The sequence below is a fragment of the Talpa europaea genome (genome assembly GCF_964194135.1).
Source record: "Talpa europaea genome assembly, chromosome: 16".
In the NCBI taxonomy this organism is placed as follows: domain Eukaryota; kingdom Metazoa; phylum Chordata; class Mammalia; order Eulipotyphla; family Talpidae; genus Talpa; species Talpa europaea.
Window position 1 is genome coordinate 6,499,984 of NC_140084.1, and position 12,144 is coordinate 6,512,127.

General features: G+C 61.8%; 1 protein-coding gene across 1 annotated transcript; it reads right to left on the reverse strand.

Moving 5' to 3' along the window:
- Positions 1–351: 351 nt before the first annotated feature.
- On the reverse strand, positions 352–11,545 carry ZDHHC1 (zDHHC palmitoyltransferase 1; the record flags this gene model as incomplete). Its single annotated transcript, XM_084257239.1, has 10 exons — positions 352–789; positions 893–971; positions 1,104–1,197; positions 1,464–1,546; positions 4,296–4,408; positions 4,631–4,789; positions 4,874–4,998; positions 5,377–5,478; positions 6,900–7,075; positions 11,303–11,545. The coding sequence occupies 10 exons, from the start codon at positions 11,543–11,545 to the stop codon at positions 500–502; spliced, it is 1,464 nt and encodes a 487-aa protein (XP_084113365.1). The 3' UTR covers positions 352–499.
- Positions 11,546–12,144: the final 599 nt, after the last annotated feature.

Consider the following 12,144-nt stretch of genomic DNA (forward strand, 5'->3'; position numbering starts at 1 on the left):
GGCCTCCTGGGTCGCTCGGGCGCGCGTGCTCCCCTCCCAGCCCGCCTGGGGTTGGCATCCCCGGCTCTGCCCTCGCGCAGCCGCCGGGGCCAAACTCTGCTTCTGTCTCCGAGCGCAAACCCCGTCCTCAAGAACGCCTCCTCCAGGCCGCCTTCCAGGACCTCGCCTGGGCGGGAGCCGCGCGCTCGAGCGTCTCGGGTCCCCGTGTACCGCCCTGTGACGACGGGGCGGGCACCCACGGGCGGGGGCTGGGCTGCCCGGCCGCGGCCCGACTCCAGGGGGGCCCGCGGTCCCCGGCGCCAAGCAAGCGCGCGTGAAGTCCGCAAAAGCATAAAAAAGGTTTATTGGCGCATCACGACGGGGAGGGTGGGTATTGCTGAGTTGGGGGTGGGGGGCCGATCCCGCCGGCCGCAGGGACCCCTAAAGTGCACTCGGTTCCGCGAGGGTGAGGGTGTTGCATAGAGTCGGGCCGGCCGCCGCTCCCCGGCCCTCCTGCCGCTCAGCCCGGCCGGGAGAGCCCGGCCTCGCCGCCGCCGCGCGCCCCGGGCTCGCCGCTGCTCGGGCTCACGAAGACGGCGGGCGCCCGCGGCGGCAGAGCCACTCGGGGCTCCCGGGCCCTGCCCCCGGGGGCGGCGAGGGCGGCGCTGCCCAGGCGCGTCTGCGCCACGGGAATCTCGTCCATGGACTCGGCGGAGGCCGAGCGGCAGGAGCCCGCGGGGCCGGCGCGCACCGGGCTGGCGCCCGCGGACTCCGAGGACGAGCTGGAGCGGCTCCCCCGGGCGCCGGGCCCTGCGCGGGGGGAAGGGGACGTGAGCCAGGTTGTGTGTGACGCGAGCCCACCTTTCCGTCCCTCGGGGCTCCCCGCGGGCTCCGGACGCTCAGGGCCGCTCACCCGGCTGCCTGGGCGGCGGCGGCCCGGGCTCCGCGGCCCCGGAGGTCTGTGCCTTATACACGCGCCTCTTCCTCTTCTTCTGCAGAGACAAGGGGAGCCTGAGTGCCCGTCCCCAGACGCCGCATTGCCAAAAGCAGCGGAGTGGGGCAAGTAAAGGTTCCTTTCCATCCCCTGCGCCCTGGGCTTGGGGCCCAGGACTGGTCCCCCCTACCTGGGGTCGCATCCTGGGGGGCAGAGCCAGAGTCTCTGGGGAGGACGGTGGTGGAGGCTCCACGTGGCCACTGGTGGCGAGGAACCCAGAGGGACTGGGGGGAAGCAGGAGGGGAAGAACTGAATTACTGTTCCCTCATCCCTTCCCCACACCACCCACGCACGGCCGCCATGTCAGACAAATCATCTGTCCTGGCGGAGAGGCAGAAAGGGGCATTGCTCTGTTCAAGGTCATGCTTGAACATATCTGGTCAAGGTCATGCTTCAAAGTCCAGCTGGGCTGGACCAGAGCTGGGCCTTGGCCTACCCCTCTCCCATCTCAGGTGGCCACGACAACAGGAGATGCTCATGTGGCACTCACTTGGCATTCGCTGTGGCGGGCCTGACCTGGCCAGAGGCCCCTGAGCGCACATGGCTGAAGGTCCGCATGTAGAACTCCATCTCCTGGGGAAGGTGGTGGGAAAAGAGGCTGGAAGGTCAGGTGTGGGTGGACCCAGGGCCTCTGGGTCCTGCGACACACACCCCCCACCAGCCCCACAATCCCGGACACTGTGAGAGGACTAGGAAGAGAGGTCTAGAAATCTGCCCCTCCAGGGTTCCCTGCTCTGCTGGGAGAACCCCTATGCAAGGTGAGACTTAAAACATCTATGTCTGGACCCCACCCCCTCCCCACAGTCACCCTCACTTCATGAAGTCAAACTCCACCTCCTCCAGGAAGCCACCGCCCCATGGGTCCAGTGTGCGCAATATAGGGTTGTTCTGGACTGTTCTGGACAGTGAGAAGAGGCACTCAGAGCTGCTCTCTCCTGTTCCTGACCCCTCCCAGGGCTCCAGCCTCTGAAGCATTTTTTTCCCCCGCCTGGGAGACAAAGCAGCTGTTCACAGGCCATAGGTCAGGGTGTACACCCGAGACTGTGTGCAGATTGATGGCTCCCTAGGAACGGGGGCCTGGGCACACCCTTCATGCACCGTGAGTACCAGCTGCGATCTCCGCTGCTGTGCATCTGTGTTGGCAGGCAGGTGGGGCAGGGTACACCCTTACATCCTGAACCGCATGTAAGATTGTGGCAGAACTCAGTGCCTTGTGTAGTCACTGACGCTCAGAGCAAACTGGAAACGGGAGACCCAAACTCTGACAGCCAAGAGGCCAGAGGTCTGGAGGTCGCAGGCAAGGCCTAGGCCTGCCTCCCAGCACCAGGGCCCTGCCCTCGTTGGGCCGGGACTGCAGGTGAGGAGACAAAAGGCAGGAAAGAGCCGCCCGGGAAGGGCGTGGTGCGGAGGGCACATGGGTGGAGCCAGGACGGTGAGGCCCCGCCCAATAGGCGGGGGGGGGGGGTGTGTGTGTGTGCACCGCGGGCACTAGGACAGCTGTCGCCTGCTCGGCAGCCGTTTCCATGGAGACTCAGGCGTCCTGACTAATGCAGATGACACTGTAACAGCAACGCTGCCGGCCGGGCCGCCGTCTCTAAAACAAGCCTATGTTTGGGGGCAACGGCTCCAGAGTGGGGCCCCTCCCGCATTCCTGCATAGGACGGGGGTAGGGAGGCTGCCTCTGGGGCCCTGGGAGATCTGGGGGACAGAGCCCAGCCTGCCAAGGTCTGGCTGTGCAGAGACTGAAGCACCTGGCAAGCCCCAGGCCCGTTCTCTGCCTGTGCTGACCCTTGGGGAGGAGCGCGGGGCTGCCAGCCTGAGCAGAGGAGCTCTGGGAAAGAGGAAGGGGTCAGAGGCCAGTCACAAGGACTGGAACCTCAAGGGAATCTTCCCCCACATCTCTCCTCTTCCCTATCGTGGACTCAGCTCCAAGGCCCCAGCAGACAAGGGCAAGGCCTATCCTGACGCCCCTGAGCTCCAGAAAAGGGGTGTGTGGGGGGAGCAATAAAGGACATTCCTAGCGGCCTAAGGGGTCAGGAAGGAACCGGAGTCAGTTCCTAGCCAACTGGGGAGATCTGAGGGTGTCACCGGAGTGTCCCCTCTCAAACCCCTCGCCCCTTGTCACAGCTACCCCTAGGACCCTCCCGCAGAGACCTGAAAGCTGTGCATTCCTGGCCGGCACGTGGCACCTCTCCACCTCCGCGCTCTCCTCTGCTCAGCGCGCAAACACCTATCCTCCCTGCGGGCAGGGATGTTAAATGTCCTTGCTGCCAGGACATCTGGCCCCAGAGCCTAGGCAGGCAGCGACCCCAGGGCAGGGGCGCAGATGCTCCTATCTGAGCACCCCAGAGCCAGCGTGGCCCCAGTGAGCACCGTGAAACCTGACCAGGTCCCCTGCCGACTCCCGGAGCCAGCCTCCTCCACGAGGCAGGGAGGAGGGTGAGGCCCACTCCCCCGTGGCTGCCACTACACTTGCCTGGGTTCAGTGCTAGGCCCAGGGCAGGTGTACGGTGGTAGAGCGGGGGGCTTTCCACCAGCAGCCAGAACTCCCCCTGGTCTGGCAGCCTGGTGCACCCCTGGCCCTGGGAGCAGGAGAGGCGGGGTCCTCAGCCCCGCCCCAGCCCGCCCACCAGCCTGTGTTTGTGTCCAGTTGCCATGAGGACTTGGGATCCAGGGCTCAGCCTTCCCAGCAAGGCCTGCCTGGGCCCCCTGCCTTCCCAGTCCCTAGGGGAGGGGGGGGACTAATCACCCCCACCCCAGCTGCTGACCTCAGGAAGCCACGGGGCGTGGGAATATGGACAGGCTGGTCAGCAGCTGGCCTGGGCCAGACGGTTCCCGCTGAAGAGCACAAGACCTGAACTCGGCCCGGGCCCGGCTGCTGCGTGACCCTTCCAGGCCCCAACACGAGCGCTAACACTACCTGCCCGGGGGCTACCTTAAGGGCTACGCGGGGTGGTGGGTGTATGGGCTCAGGGTTCTAGGCACGAAGAACAAAGAGCTTCATCCTTGTGACCCAGTGGCAGGCCCGGTCCTCGCCCCGCCTGCGGCCCCAACCCGCCCGCTTCCAGGCGCCCACGCTCCGCGCCGCGCTGCCCGTGCTTGGCCAGGACGGCCAGTGCTTCAGGCCGGGGACACGGAGGGCTCCCTCTGCCACGCCCACACTAGGGCCGGCAGGCGTGTGCTCAGTCCGGGGACCTGGCTCACCCCAGCTGCCCCCAGCACCCCCGCCGAGCTGCTGTTCCGGGCCGGCTTCCTTCGGCCCGTCTCCTCATCGGCTGCTCGCTGAACAGCCCACGCTCCTCCCACGCCCTCTCAGCCCTACCTGAATGGGCCGCATCTTGGGGGGACACGACTCCAGCTCCCTGTGGGTCCCCTTTGCCTCCTGTGGTGGGCGATGCTGCACGATGTACTCGTAGGTGGTGAGCTTGTGCCACACTGAGGAGCGAGGAGAGGGCGCACTGTCGTGGGGAGGGCCCTGCTGCCCCCATATACACTAAGCCGTGGTGGGAAGGACACGGGCCACAGAGCCGGCCCCAGGAGGGGCATGGCCACAGAGCTCGACAGCCCAGCTGGGCACCTCCCTCCCGCCTCAGCCCTTGGCCCCTGCGAGGCAGATGTGTGTGTGTGTGGGGGGGTGGACGGGGAGAGGGGACTTACTGAGGTAAATGTGGAAGCAGAGCAGGTGGCCGAGCAGGGCGGTGGAGAGCAGGCCCAGAAGGATGAGGAGGGCTGCCAGGGCTAGGATGGCAGGAGCCTGGGTCTCCACGGGGGCGGCCGGCAGGAACACAAACCACACATCTGTGTGATTCTTCAGGACTGCAAGGCACAGGCAGGCTGTGACCGGTGACCAGAACAGGTCCAGAGTTAGGGGGCGGGCGCGGGCCTGGAGCCCAGACTGACCTTCAAAATGGTGGTTGGTGCGCAGTCGCATGGGGTTGACAAAGAACTCCACAAAGACATACGTGGCCACCAGCACAAGGAGCAGGACACCCAACAAGGCCGACGCCACGCTGTGTAGAAAGAGCCTGGGCCCAGCCGAGGGCAGCTGTCAGCACCAGGTGCTCCAGCTGGATGAGGGCCCAGAGCTCAGCAGGGCCCGTGGCTGGGATGGGGAGCGCGGCCTCTGACCCCACAGTCCCTCTGCGTCTCCTCAGAAAACCTCGCCTCACGGCCAAGGTGAAGCTGGACAGCCCCCCAACAAGCTCCCTGGGCCCTCAGGAGAAGGACCCCACACCTGCCCCGTCATGCTGAGACAGCGGGCGCCAGGCACACCCCGCTCCCGCCGGCCGCACACCCCTGCGCGCTCCACCCGCAGCCCGCCCCGCGCCGCCCCGGCCCGCCCCCTGCAGGCTCGCGGGGCCGGCGCCCCCCCGGGGCACGCGCGGGCCGGCCGCGGCGCTCACCGGTAGTTCCTCTCGCCCACGCAGTTGTTGAGCCACTTGCAGTGGTGGTCGAAGCCGCACACGCACTTGTTGCAGGCGCTGCAGTGCTTGGAGCGAGCGCTCCTGCAGGGGGCGAGGGCGCAGCGCGGTCAGCCCCTCCTCCCGCCCGTCGCGCCCAACCCGCCCACTCCCCCTGCTCGGCGGGCCCGGGGAGACCCGCAGGACCAGCTCGGGGCTCAGGCCCCCCCCCCCCTCCCCGGCCGCCACCCCGCCGCGGAGCGCGGGCACAGGGAGCGCGCGCGCCCCCTGGCGGCTCTCCCGGGAGGGGCGGCCGGAGGCGGCGCTGCCGCGGCGTCGTGGGTCCCGCGAGGTGGGAGCGCGGGGGGGCGCGGGGGGCCCACTCTGTTCTGCGCACGCGGTGCGGGCGGCGTGACGAGGAAACGGACCCGCGCAGAGGCCGGGGGGCAGGTCGGAGCAGGGCCGCGAGGACCAGGGCTTGCCCTGATCTTCCTGGCCTGTTTTTGAGCCCCTGTTTCCCTGCAGTCTCTGGCATTTTGCTGGCATTGGTCCGGGAAACCCCTGGGCTCACCCAAGGGAGCCCCAGGAGAAGGGCAGGCTGACTCCCAGGGAGCAGGTGGGGCAGTTCGCAGCATGAGGAGAGGAGGGGGGGCCACAGCAGGAACGCACAGGAGACAGCCCAGGGAGGACCAGGGGAGCCCCGAGGGGGTGTTTGAGAGTGGGGTGCGACACCCTCCCCTGCCTCGGGAGGGGGTCACTGCATAGGCAGCAACTGCAGGAGCACCCTGTGAGCAGCAGCGCGCTGACTGCACGCTCTGATGCCATCCAGTTCCCAGCACTTTAATGTCCCGGACTCCTTCTCCAACAAGCTGCCCGGGTCTTCAGAAATGTAGGGTCGCCTTGACCACACCGCGTCCTGGAGCCCCTTCCTGAGGCTAAAGGCTGGGAGGCCCCGGGAGGGTGGGAAGGCGCCCTCCGCAGGCAGTGGGGGCAGCCCCGGGGAGGGGCTCTGACTTCTCACCCACTAGAACTGCGGCCTGGGCCAAGTCCCCTGGCTTCTTGGGCCTCGGATTCCTCCTCCACAAGTGAGAACAACCATCAGCTCTGGGGCCAGCTGTGAGTCTGGCTCTGCTGTTTGAATTCAGGCAGGCCCCTCAGCCTTCCTGAGCCGGGGCTCCCCTTCGTGCAATGAGAAAGATGCTCCCTACCACGAGGACCCCGCCCGGCAGCAGTACCGCAGCGTGAATCCCCCTCCCCCAACGGGAAAGTTTGCAAGAGACACTGACAGAGCCGGTCATTAGAAATCTTTGTGCCGGGGCCAAGTGTTTCCTGCCGCAACTGCTGGAGATGCTAGTTCTTCATTTTCTGTCTCTAATCCCGCCCCTCTTTCTCCTTTACCCAAAAGTCTTCACTGTGTAAACACAAGGGTTCTGAGGCATTGGGGTGACTGTAGAGCCCTGGGCATGCTCCCGTGTGCCTGGAGCTCCTGCTGGCACAGACACACACACCGCAACCATCTCACTCACACATCCACGTCGCACAAATTGCAGTGCAGGTCTTCAATGACATGTGCGTGCTGGCTGCGATTGAAGATGGGCAGGGGCCCTGCATAGCTCTTGTCCCGCACGTTGGCATCTGCTGGATCGATGGAGACCGCGGTCAGATGCACCACGAGGTGACCGGCAAAGATGGCGCCCATGCACTGGCCCAGCAGGTTAAAGACTCACTCCACACTTTGCCAGCTGGGAGCCCCCCATACCCCCCCACCCCGCTTCCTGTGGCCAGAGAACTGCCCTCCAATGGCTCTGTCTATGCCACCACCTACTTCCAGTCTCCTGAGAGCCTCCGCATCAGACCTCTTCAGTACACCTCTGCCCCAGCGGGAAGAGGAGAGGGCCTGTGCGGGAACAGAGCTCACCAGCCAGCACTGCCGGCTGCTGCCGCCTCGGAGGCCAATCACAGGGCCCCAGTGTCACTGCTCTAGACCTCGGTCCGGCCCTTGCTGATCTGACCTGGTTCCTCAACGGTGAGGCGAGTTTAAGAGAGATCCTCCTGCAAGGTTGAAGGACCCCAAGTGTAAGTTTGAATTTATGTATCTTGCTTTCACAGGAAGACGATTCCAGGAGGGAAGCACCCATCCCCTCTCAAGAGCCAGACAGACTCGTACCTGTGGGAGGTTCATATGCGCACCACCTCCCCCCAGCCTGGAGTCCAGGTACTTAGAACCCTGGGGTGGAGCACCTGGGATGGCCGATGCATGCAGGGCCTGTCCAGGGAGGGCAAGCCTAATTCCTGGAGCTGAGAGTCAGCTCTTCTAGAACCCATCTGCTCGGTGATTGGGCCAAATGCCGTTAACTTACTGCAATGTCTGAATGTGTAAAAATTCACCAAAAGCTTCTGCCTGGGCAGTCATTCCCTTTTACTTATTCATCCTTTTGCCACCCAGCACTATCATCCCTCCGGCCACCCCCCTAGAGCCCAGTTACCCCACCTAGTTTCCTCCCTTCCTGCTCCTCCCAGCAGTGAAGCTTCCCTGCGTGAGCCGGGCTCCGTCCTCACAAGCTGTGCCACAGCTAGGAGACGACCCTGCACCCATCGCAACTTCTCGTCCCTGCTGGAGGTCAGGCCCTCAGTCTCCCAAGGTGGCCCTTCCTGTCCGGGTCCCCTGGAGGCGGCCCTTCACGTGGTTCCAGAAGGAGCTTTGAAAAGTGTCAATGACCTAAAGCCTCGCAGATTTAAAAGCCTCCAATGGCTCACACTAAGGGTTACTCTTCAGCTCAGTGTGAAGGCCGGGGCTCCTCTCAGGCCTCTCTGGCATCACCAACCTCTACTCCTTACCATCCAGGCCTCTCTCCAGACATGCTGAACATGAGCAAATGTTTCATTTCCTACTGACTCCCACACTGCTCCTTCATTCCACTGTTTACTGAAGTCGTCTCTAGCCAGGCACTGAGGGTTAGGGCAAGAGCAAGGCAGACTTGGTGCCTAGCCCCAAGGAGCCCACAGCCTGGTGGGAAACGCAGACGTTAATCAAGTCATGGGTGGACTACAAAGAAGTAAGCTCATGGGCCTGCGTGAGGTGTAGCTGGGTGGCTTTGTCTAGTGTGAGGGGATTCGGAAAGCGTCCCTGAAGCATCATCTCAGCTGAGACTTGGAGAGGAATGGACAGCACGGGCCTGGCAGGAGTCCCTGCCAGTGGACCCTATAAAGGCAAAGAGGAAGGGGGCCTGGCGGGACTGTGGCAGGGCTCCAACCAGAGGGGTGCCGTCAAGAACAGAGGTCCATGTGGCCAAATGCTGACCTTCCAAAAGGAACCAGAAACCTGGATTTTCATGGAGGCCACTCATTTTTTAAATGCTGCCAAGGAAACAATTTTTTAAATGTACCTGCAGAAAAAAACACTTAAGATCTGCTCATTCTGTGAGTTCAATTTAAAAAAAAAAAAAAAGGTTGGCCACCCTGGCCCTTGGGCTGATAGTTCTTAACTTCTGACTTAGCCGAGTGTCTGGGTGGAGAGAGGCTGGGGGCTTCCAGGCGAGGCCAGTGTTGTGGCAACAGAGAACAACAAAGGAAATAATACAAGAAGAGGTTGGGCAGATGGGCAGAGTCCAGAAGGTGGAGAGCCTTGAGGCCATATAAGGACCTGAACCTCATTCCTCAAGGCAGGAAGAAGCCATTAGAGAGTGTTAAGCTGGGGAGCCACTTTATCAGATTTGGTTTTCTTAAAGAGCACTCGAGCTGCCGGGGAGGGGAAAGACCGCGTGTGCGTGCGTGTGTGCGTGTGTGTGTGAGTGTTGGAACCTGTTTAGAAACGAAATGGCATTCAGATAAGACAGACAGACTAGTGGGGCGGGAAGAGAGCGAATTCAGCAGCTATTTAGGAGGTAAAATCAACAGGAGCCGATGACTCACTGGGTTCAGGTGATGATGGAAAGGGGCCGGCAGGGGCGCTGGGAGCAGCAGTGTGCATTCGGGCCCTGGGGATACTGGTGTAGAATGTCCTCCTGTGTCCACAGTCTGCCGTGGAAGCGCCTACCCCCTCTATAACATGAAACAATTTCCGATCGCCAAGGCTTTCCTCCAACTGGAGGCTTAGCACCCCAAGCCTGGGCCCTGTCTTAACTCATCTTTGCAATCGCTGGGCCCAGGTCAGTTCCAGGCCCACAGTGGGTACTTGGCATGGCCCTACCTCATTCCTCAAGGGCCCTGAGGCAGCCTTCAGAAAGAAGAGAAGTTTGATAGAAAGAAAGACCATAGAGGTCTGAAAACCGGATCTGTCAGCTGCCAGTTGGGCAGCTCTGTGCGCCCCCACATCTCCCAAGGCAAGGAGTGTGCAGAGGAAAAAATCCTCAAACTACCCTACGGCTTCACAGTTTCAGATATTCAGCAGTCCTTCTGGCCTTACTGGGTACCCGCCGTGTGGCTCGGGAAGCCATTTATTGCCCTGAGCCCCCTCTTTCTTCATTAGTGAAGTGGCGAAAATGCCTCAACATAAGGATCAACTGAGATAATCCAGGCACAGTAGTGGGCACAGCGCCTGGCACACACCAGTACTCCACAAATGCTAGTTACTCTCATTGACTGTTATTTGCTCAGATTCTACTTGCTCCAAACCATGTAGTTTTAATTTAATTTCCCAGGTACCCTCAAGGCAGAAAGTCAGGTCGTGCTGACTCTGAGTGAAGGGTGTGCCCAATCCAGATCATAGGAAGAATGTTCCATGAAGCATTTTACTTAATAGCAAGGCTGTTGGTCACCTGAGGTAAAGTTTAGTTTCCTACTTACGAGCTGATGACTAGACGCCAGTGCACCAGGAAGCCCCCCAGTGGCACTGCTGGCACCTGAGGACAACCTCGTCTCGGGTGCTTTTCCACACACCTGCCTGGTCACTCACCAGTTCGGGGCTCTGTGGTTTCCCAAGACACCATGCTCACTTAGGGCTCATGCATTCTGGTGCTCACACACCTCCTTATGTGCTCCTGTCCCCACCCTGGGAAGCAGGCAGAGGAGACCGAGACCCGGGGAACTGGCAGAAGTTGCTCAGCTTTGTGCAGCCCTCAGAGGGCTGCGCCAGATCCAGCTCAGCTGCTGGTTCTATGGCTCAGCCTTTCAGCTCATCCCTGCCGACCTCCCTTAGCTCTTCCTGTCCCTACTGCCCCCGGAGGCCCAAGGAATCATCGCCATGAAACACACAGACTAGGCTGCACACTCATGGGCAGCCCCTAACAGAGCACAGAGCTGCCTGCTGCACCCCAAGCCCCAGCCTTGCAGTCACATCCTCTGCTCCTGGGAGTCGTGGCCAGGGCTGGAGCAGTCACACCACGAGGCTCGGGCAAGTTTGTGTCTGTCCCTGTTTCCAGAAGCCTCCAGGGCATCTTTATCCCATCTCTCGTCAATTCAAGCTCACCCCAAAAGAGTCAGATTTACAAAATAAATGAGCTCCTAAACAGCCCTGGTTACAGCATAATCATCCATCCATAAATAAAACCACATTTTAAATGTACCAGGAAAATTACTGTGTAAGAGAATTCTACCATGACTCTCTTCGAAAAGTGAAAAATTCTTTCATAAATGGAGTAATTACTCTCTAATTTATCCCTCATCTAGTTCTGGACACAATTAGCTTAAAGGGACCGTTCGGGCTCTCTTCTAACAGAATCGCTCTTGCAGAACCTCAGTTGATGAGATTCCCATCCTGTCTGTGTGGGCTTTAAATGCTCCAAGGCACTTTAAGTCTGTCCACGCACCCCATCGGGCGAGGGGATGACTAGGGGCTGCAGGCCAGACAGGAGGCTACCGGTCCCTCAAGGCAAAGACACGCCCGCCTGTGCGCTCTGGGGCTCTGGGGCCCAGCTTCAGGCCTCTGCCATGTCCCCCAACCGTTGCCCCAACCCTCCCACACACCAGCCCCACACTTTCTCAAGGATACAGCATAGCCAGCAGGCACCCAGTGATGAGGCAAGAGGGGAACGAGGACCCCAAAGCCGATCACAGCAAAGAAGAGGTACAGTAGCCAGGCCACGATCTGGAGGGGGTGAGGGGGCCAGCTCCACCCGTTCCGGCGGGACCGCTGGCCCTGCAGCTCTGGGGAGGGCCCGCTGGCCTGCACGGGCGCTGTCCACACACTCTTCTCGGGGGCGGTCTTGTTGGGGGGCTTGTTGCAGACGCTCATCTCCAGGGGGACAAGAGGAGAGCGCGTCACTAGCTGAGCAGGCAGGGGCGGGAGCCCAGAGCCCCATGCCTGCAGCCAGTTTTCAGGAGGGGGGTAGAGAGGGTAGGACATGAAGCCATCCCTCTGCTACTCCCCAAGGGAGCCCAGCGCTCTCGCAAGACAAAGCCGGGGAGCAGCGGAGTGCTGGTCTCCAAGACCCGGAGGAAGCTCTGCAGCCAGGACAAAGTAGGAGGGTCCAGGGTTTATTCAGGACACAGTGTGGCTGCCTGTTACTCAAAATGCTCTGTCTCCACAGCCATCAGAGTTAAACCCAGTAAGACATGTTCTCATCTGGTAACAATATCAGGCTGGGGCCAGGCGATGAGAACACATGCTGATTCTGCTAGAATTAGTCACCTCTGCCCCGAGGCCCAAATGCAAGTGTCAGAGAGGCCCCCTTAGCTTTCGTTCAGGGAAACAGGAAGTGGGAGTGCTCAGACCTGGGATCCGGCCCCTGCCCCCTGGCAAGCTGGGGCCAAGCCTGGAGACCCCGAACCATCTCCCCCTGCCTGACCTTCCTGGCTGGGGAGGAGCGAGCACCCAGGAGAAAGGGGACTATT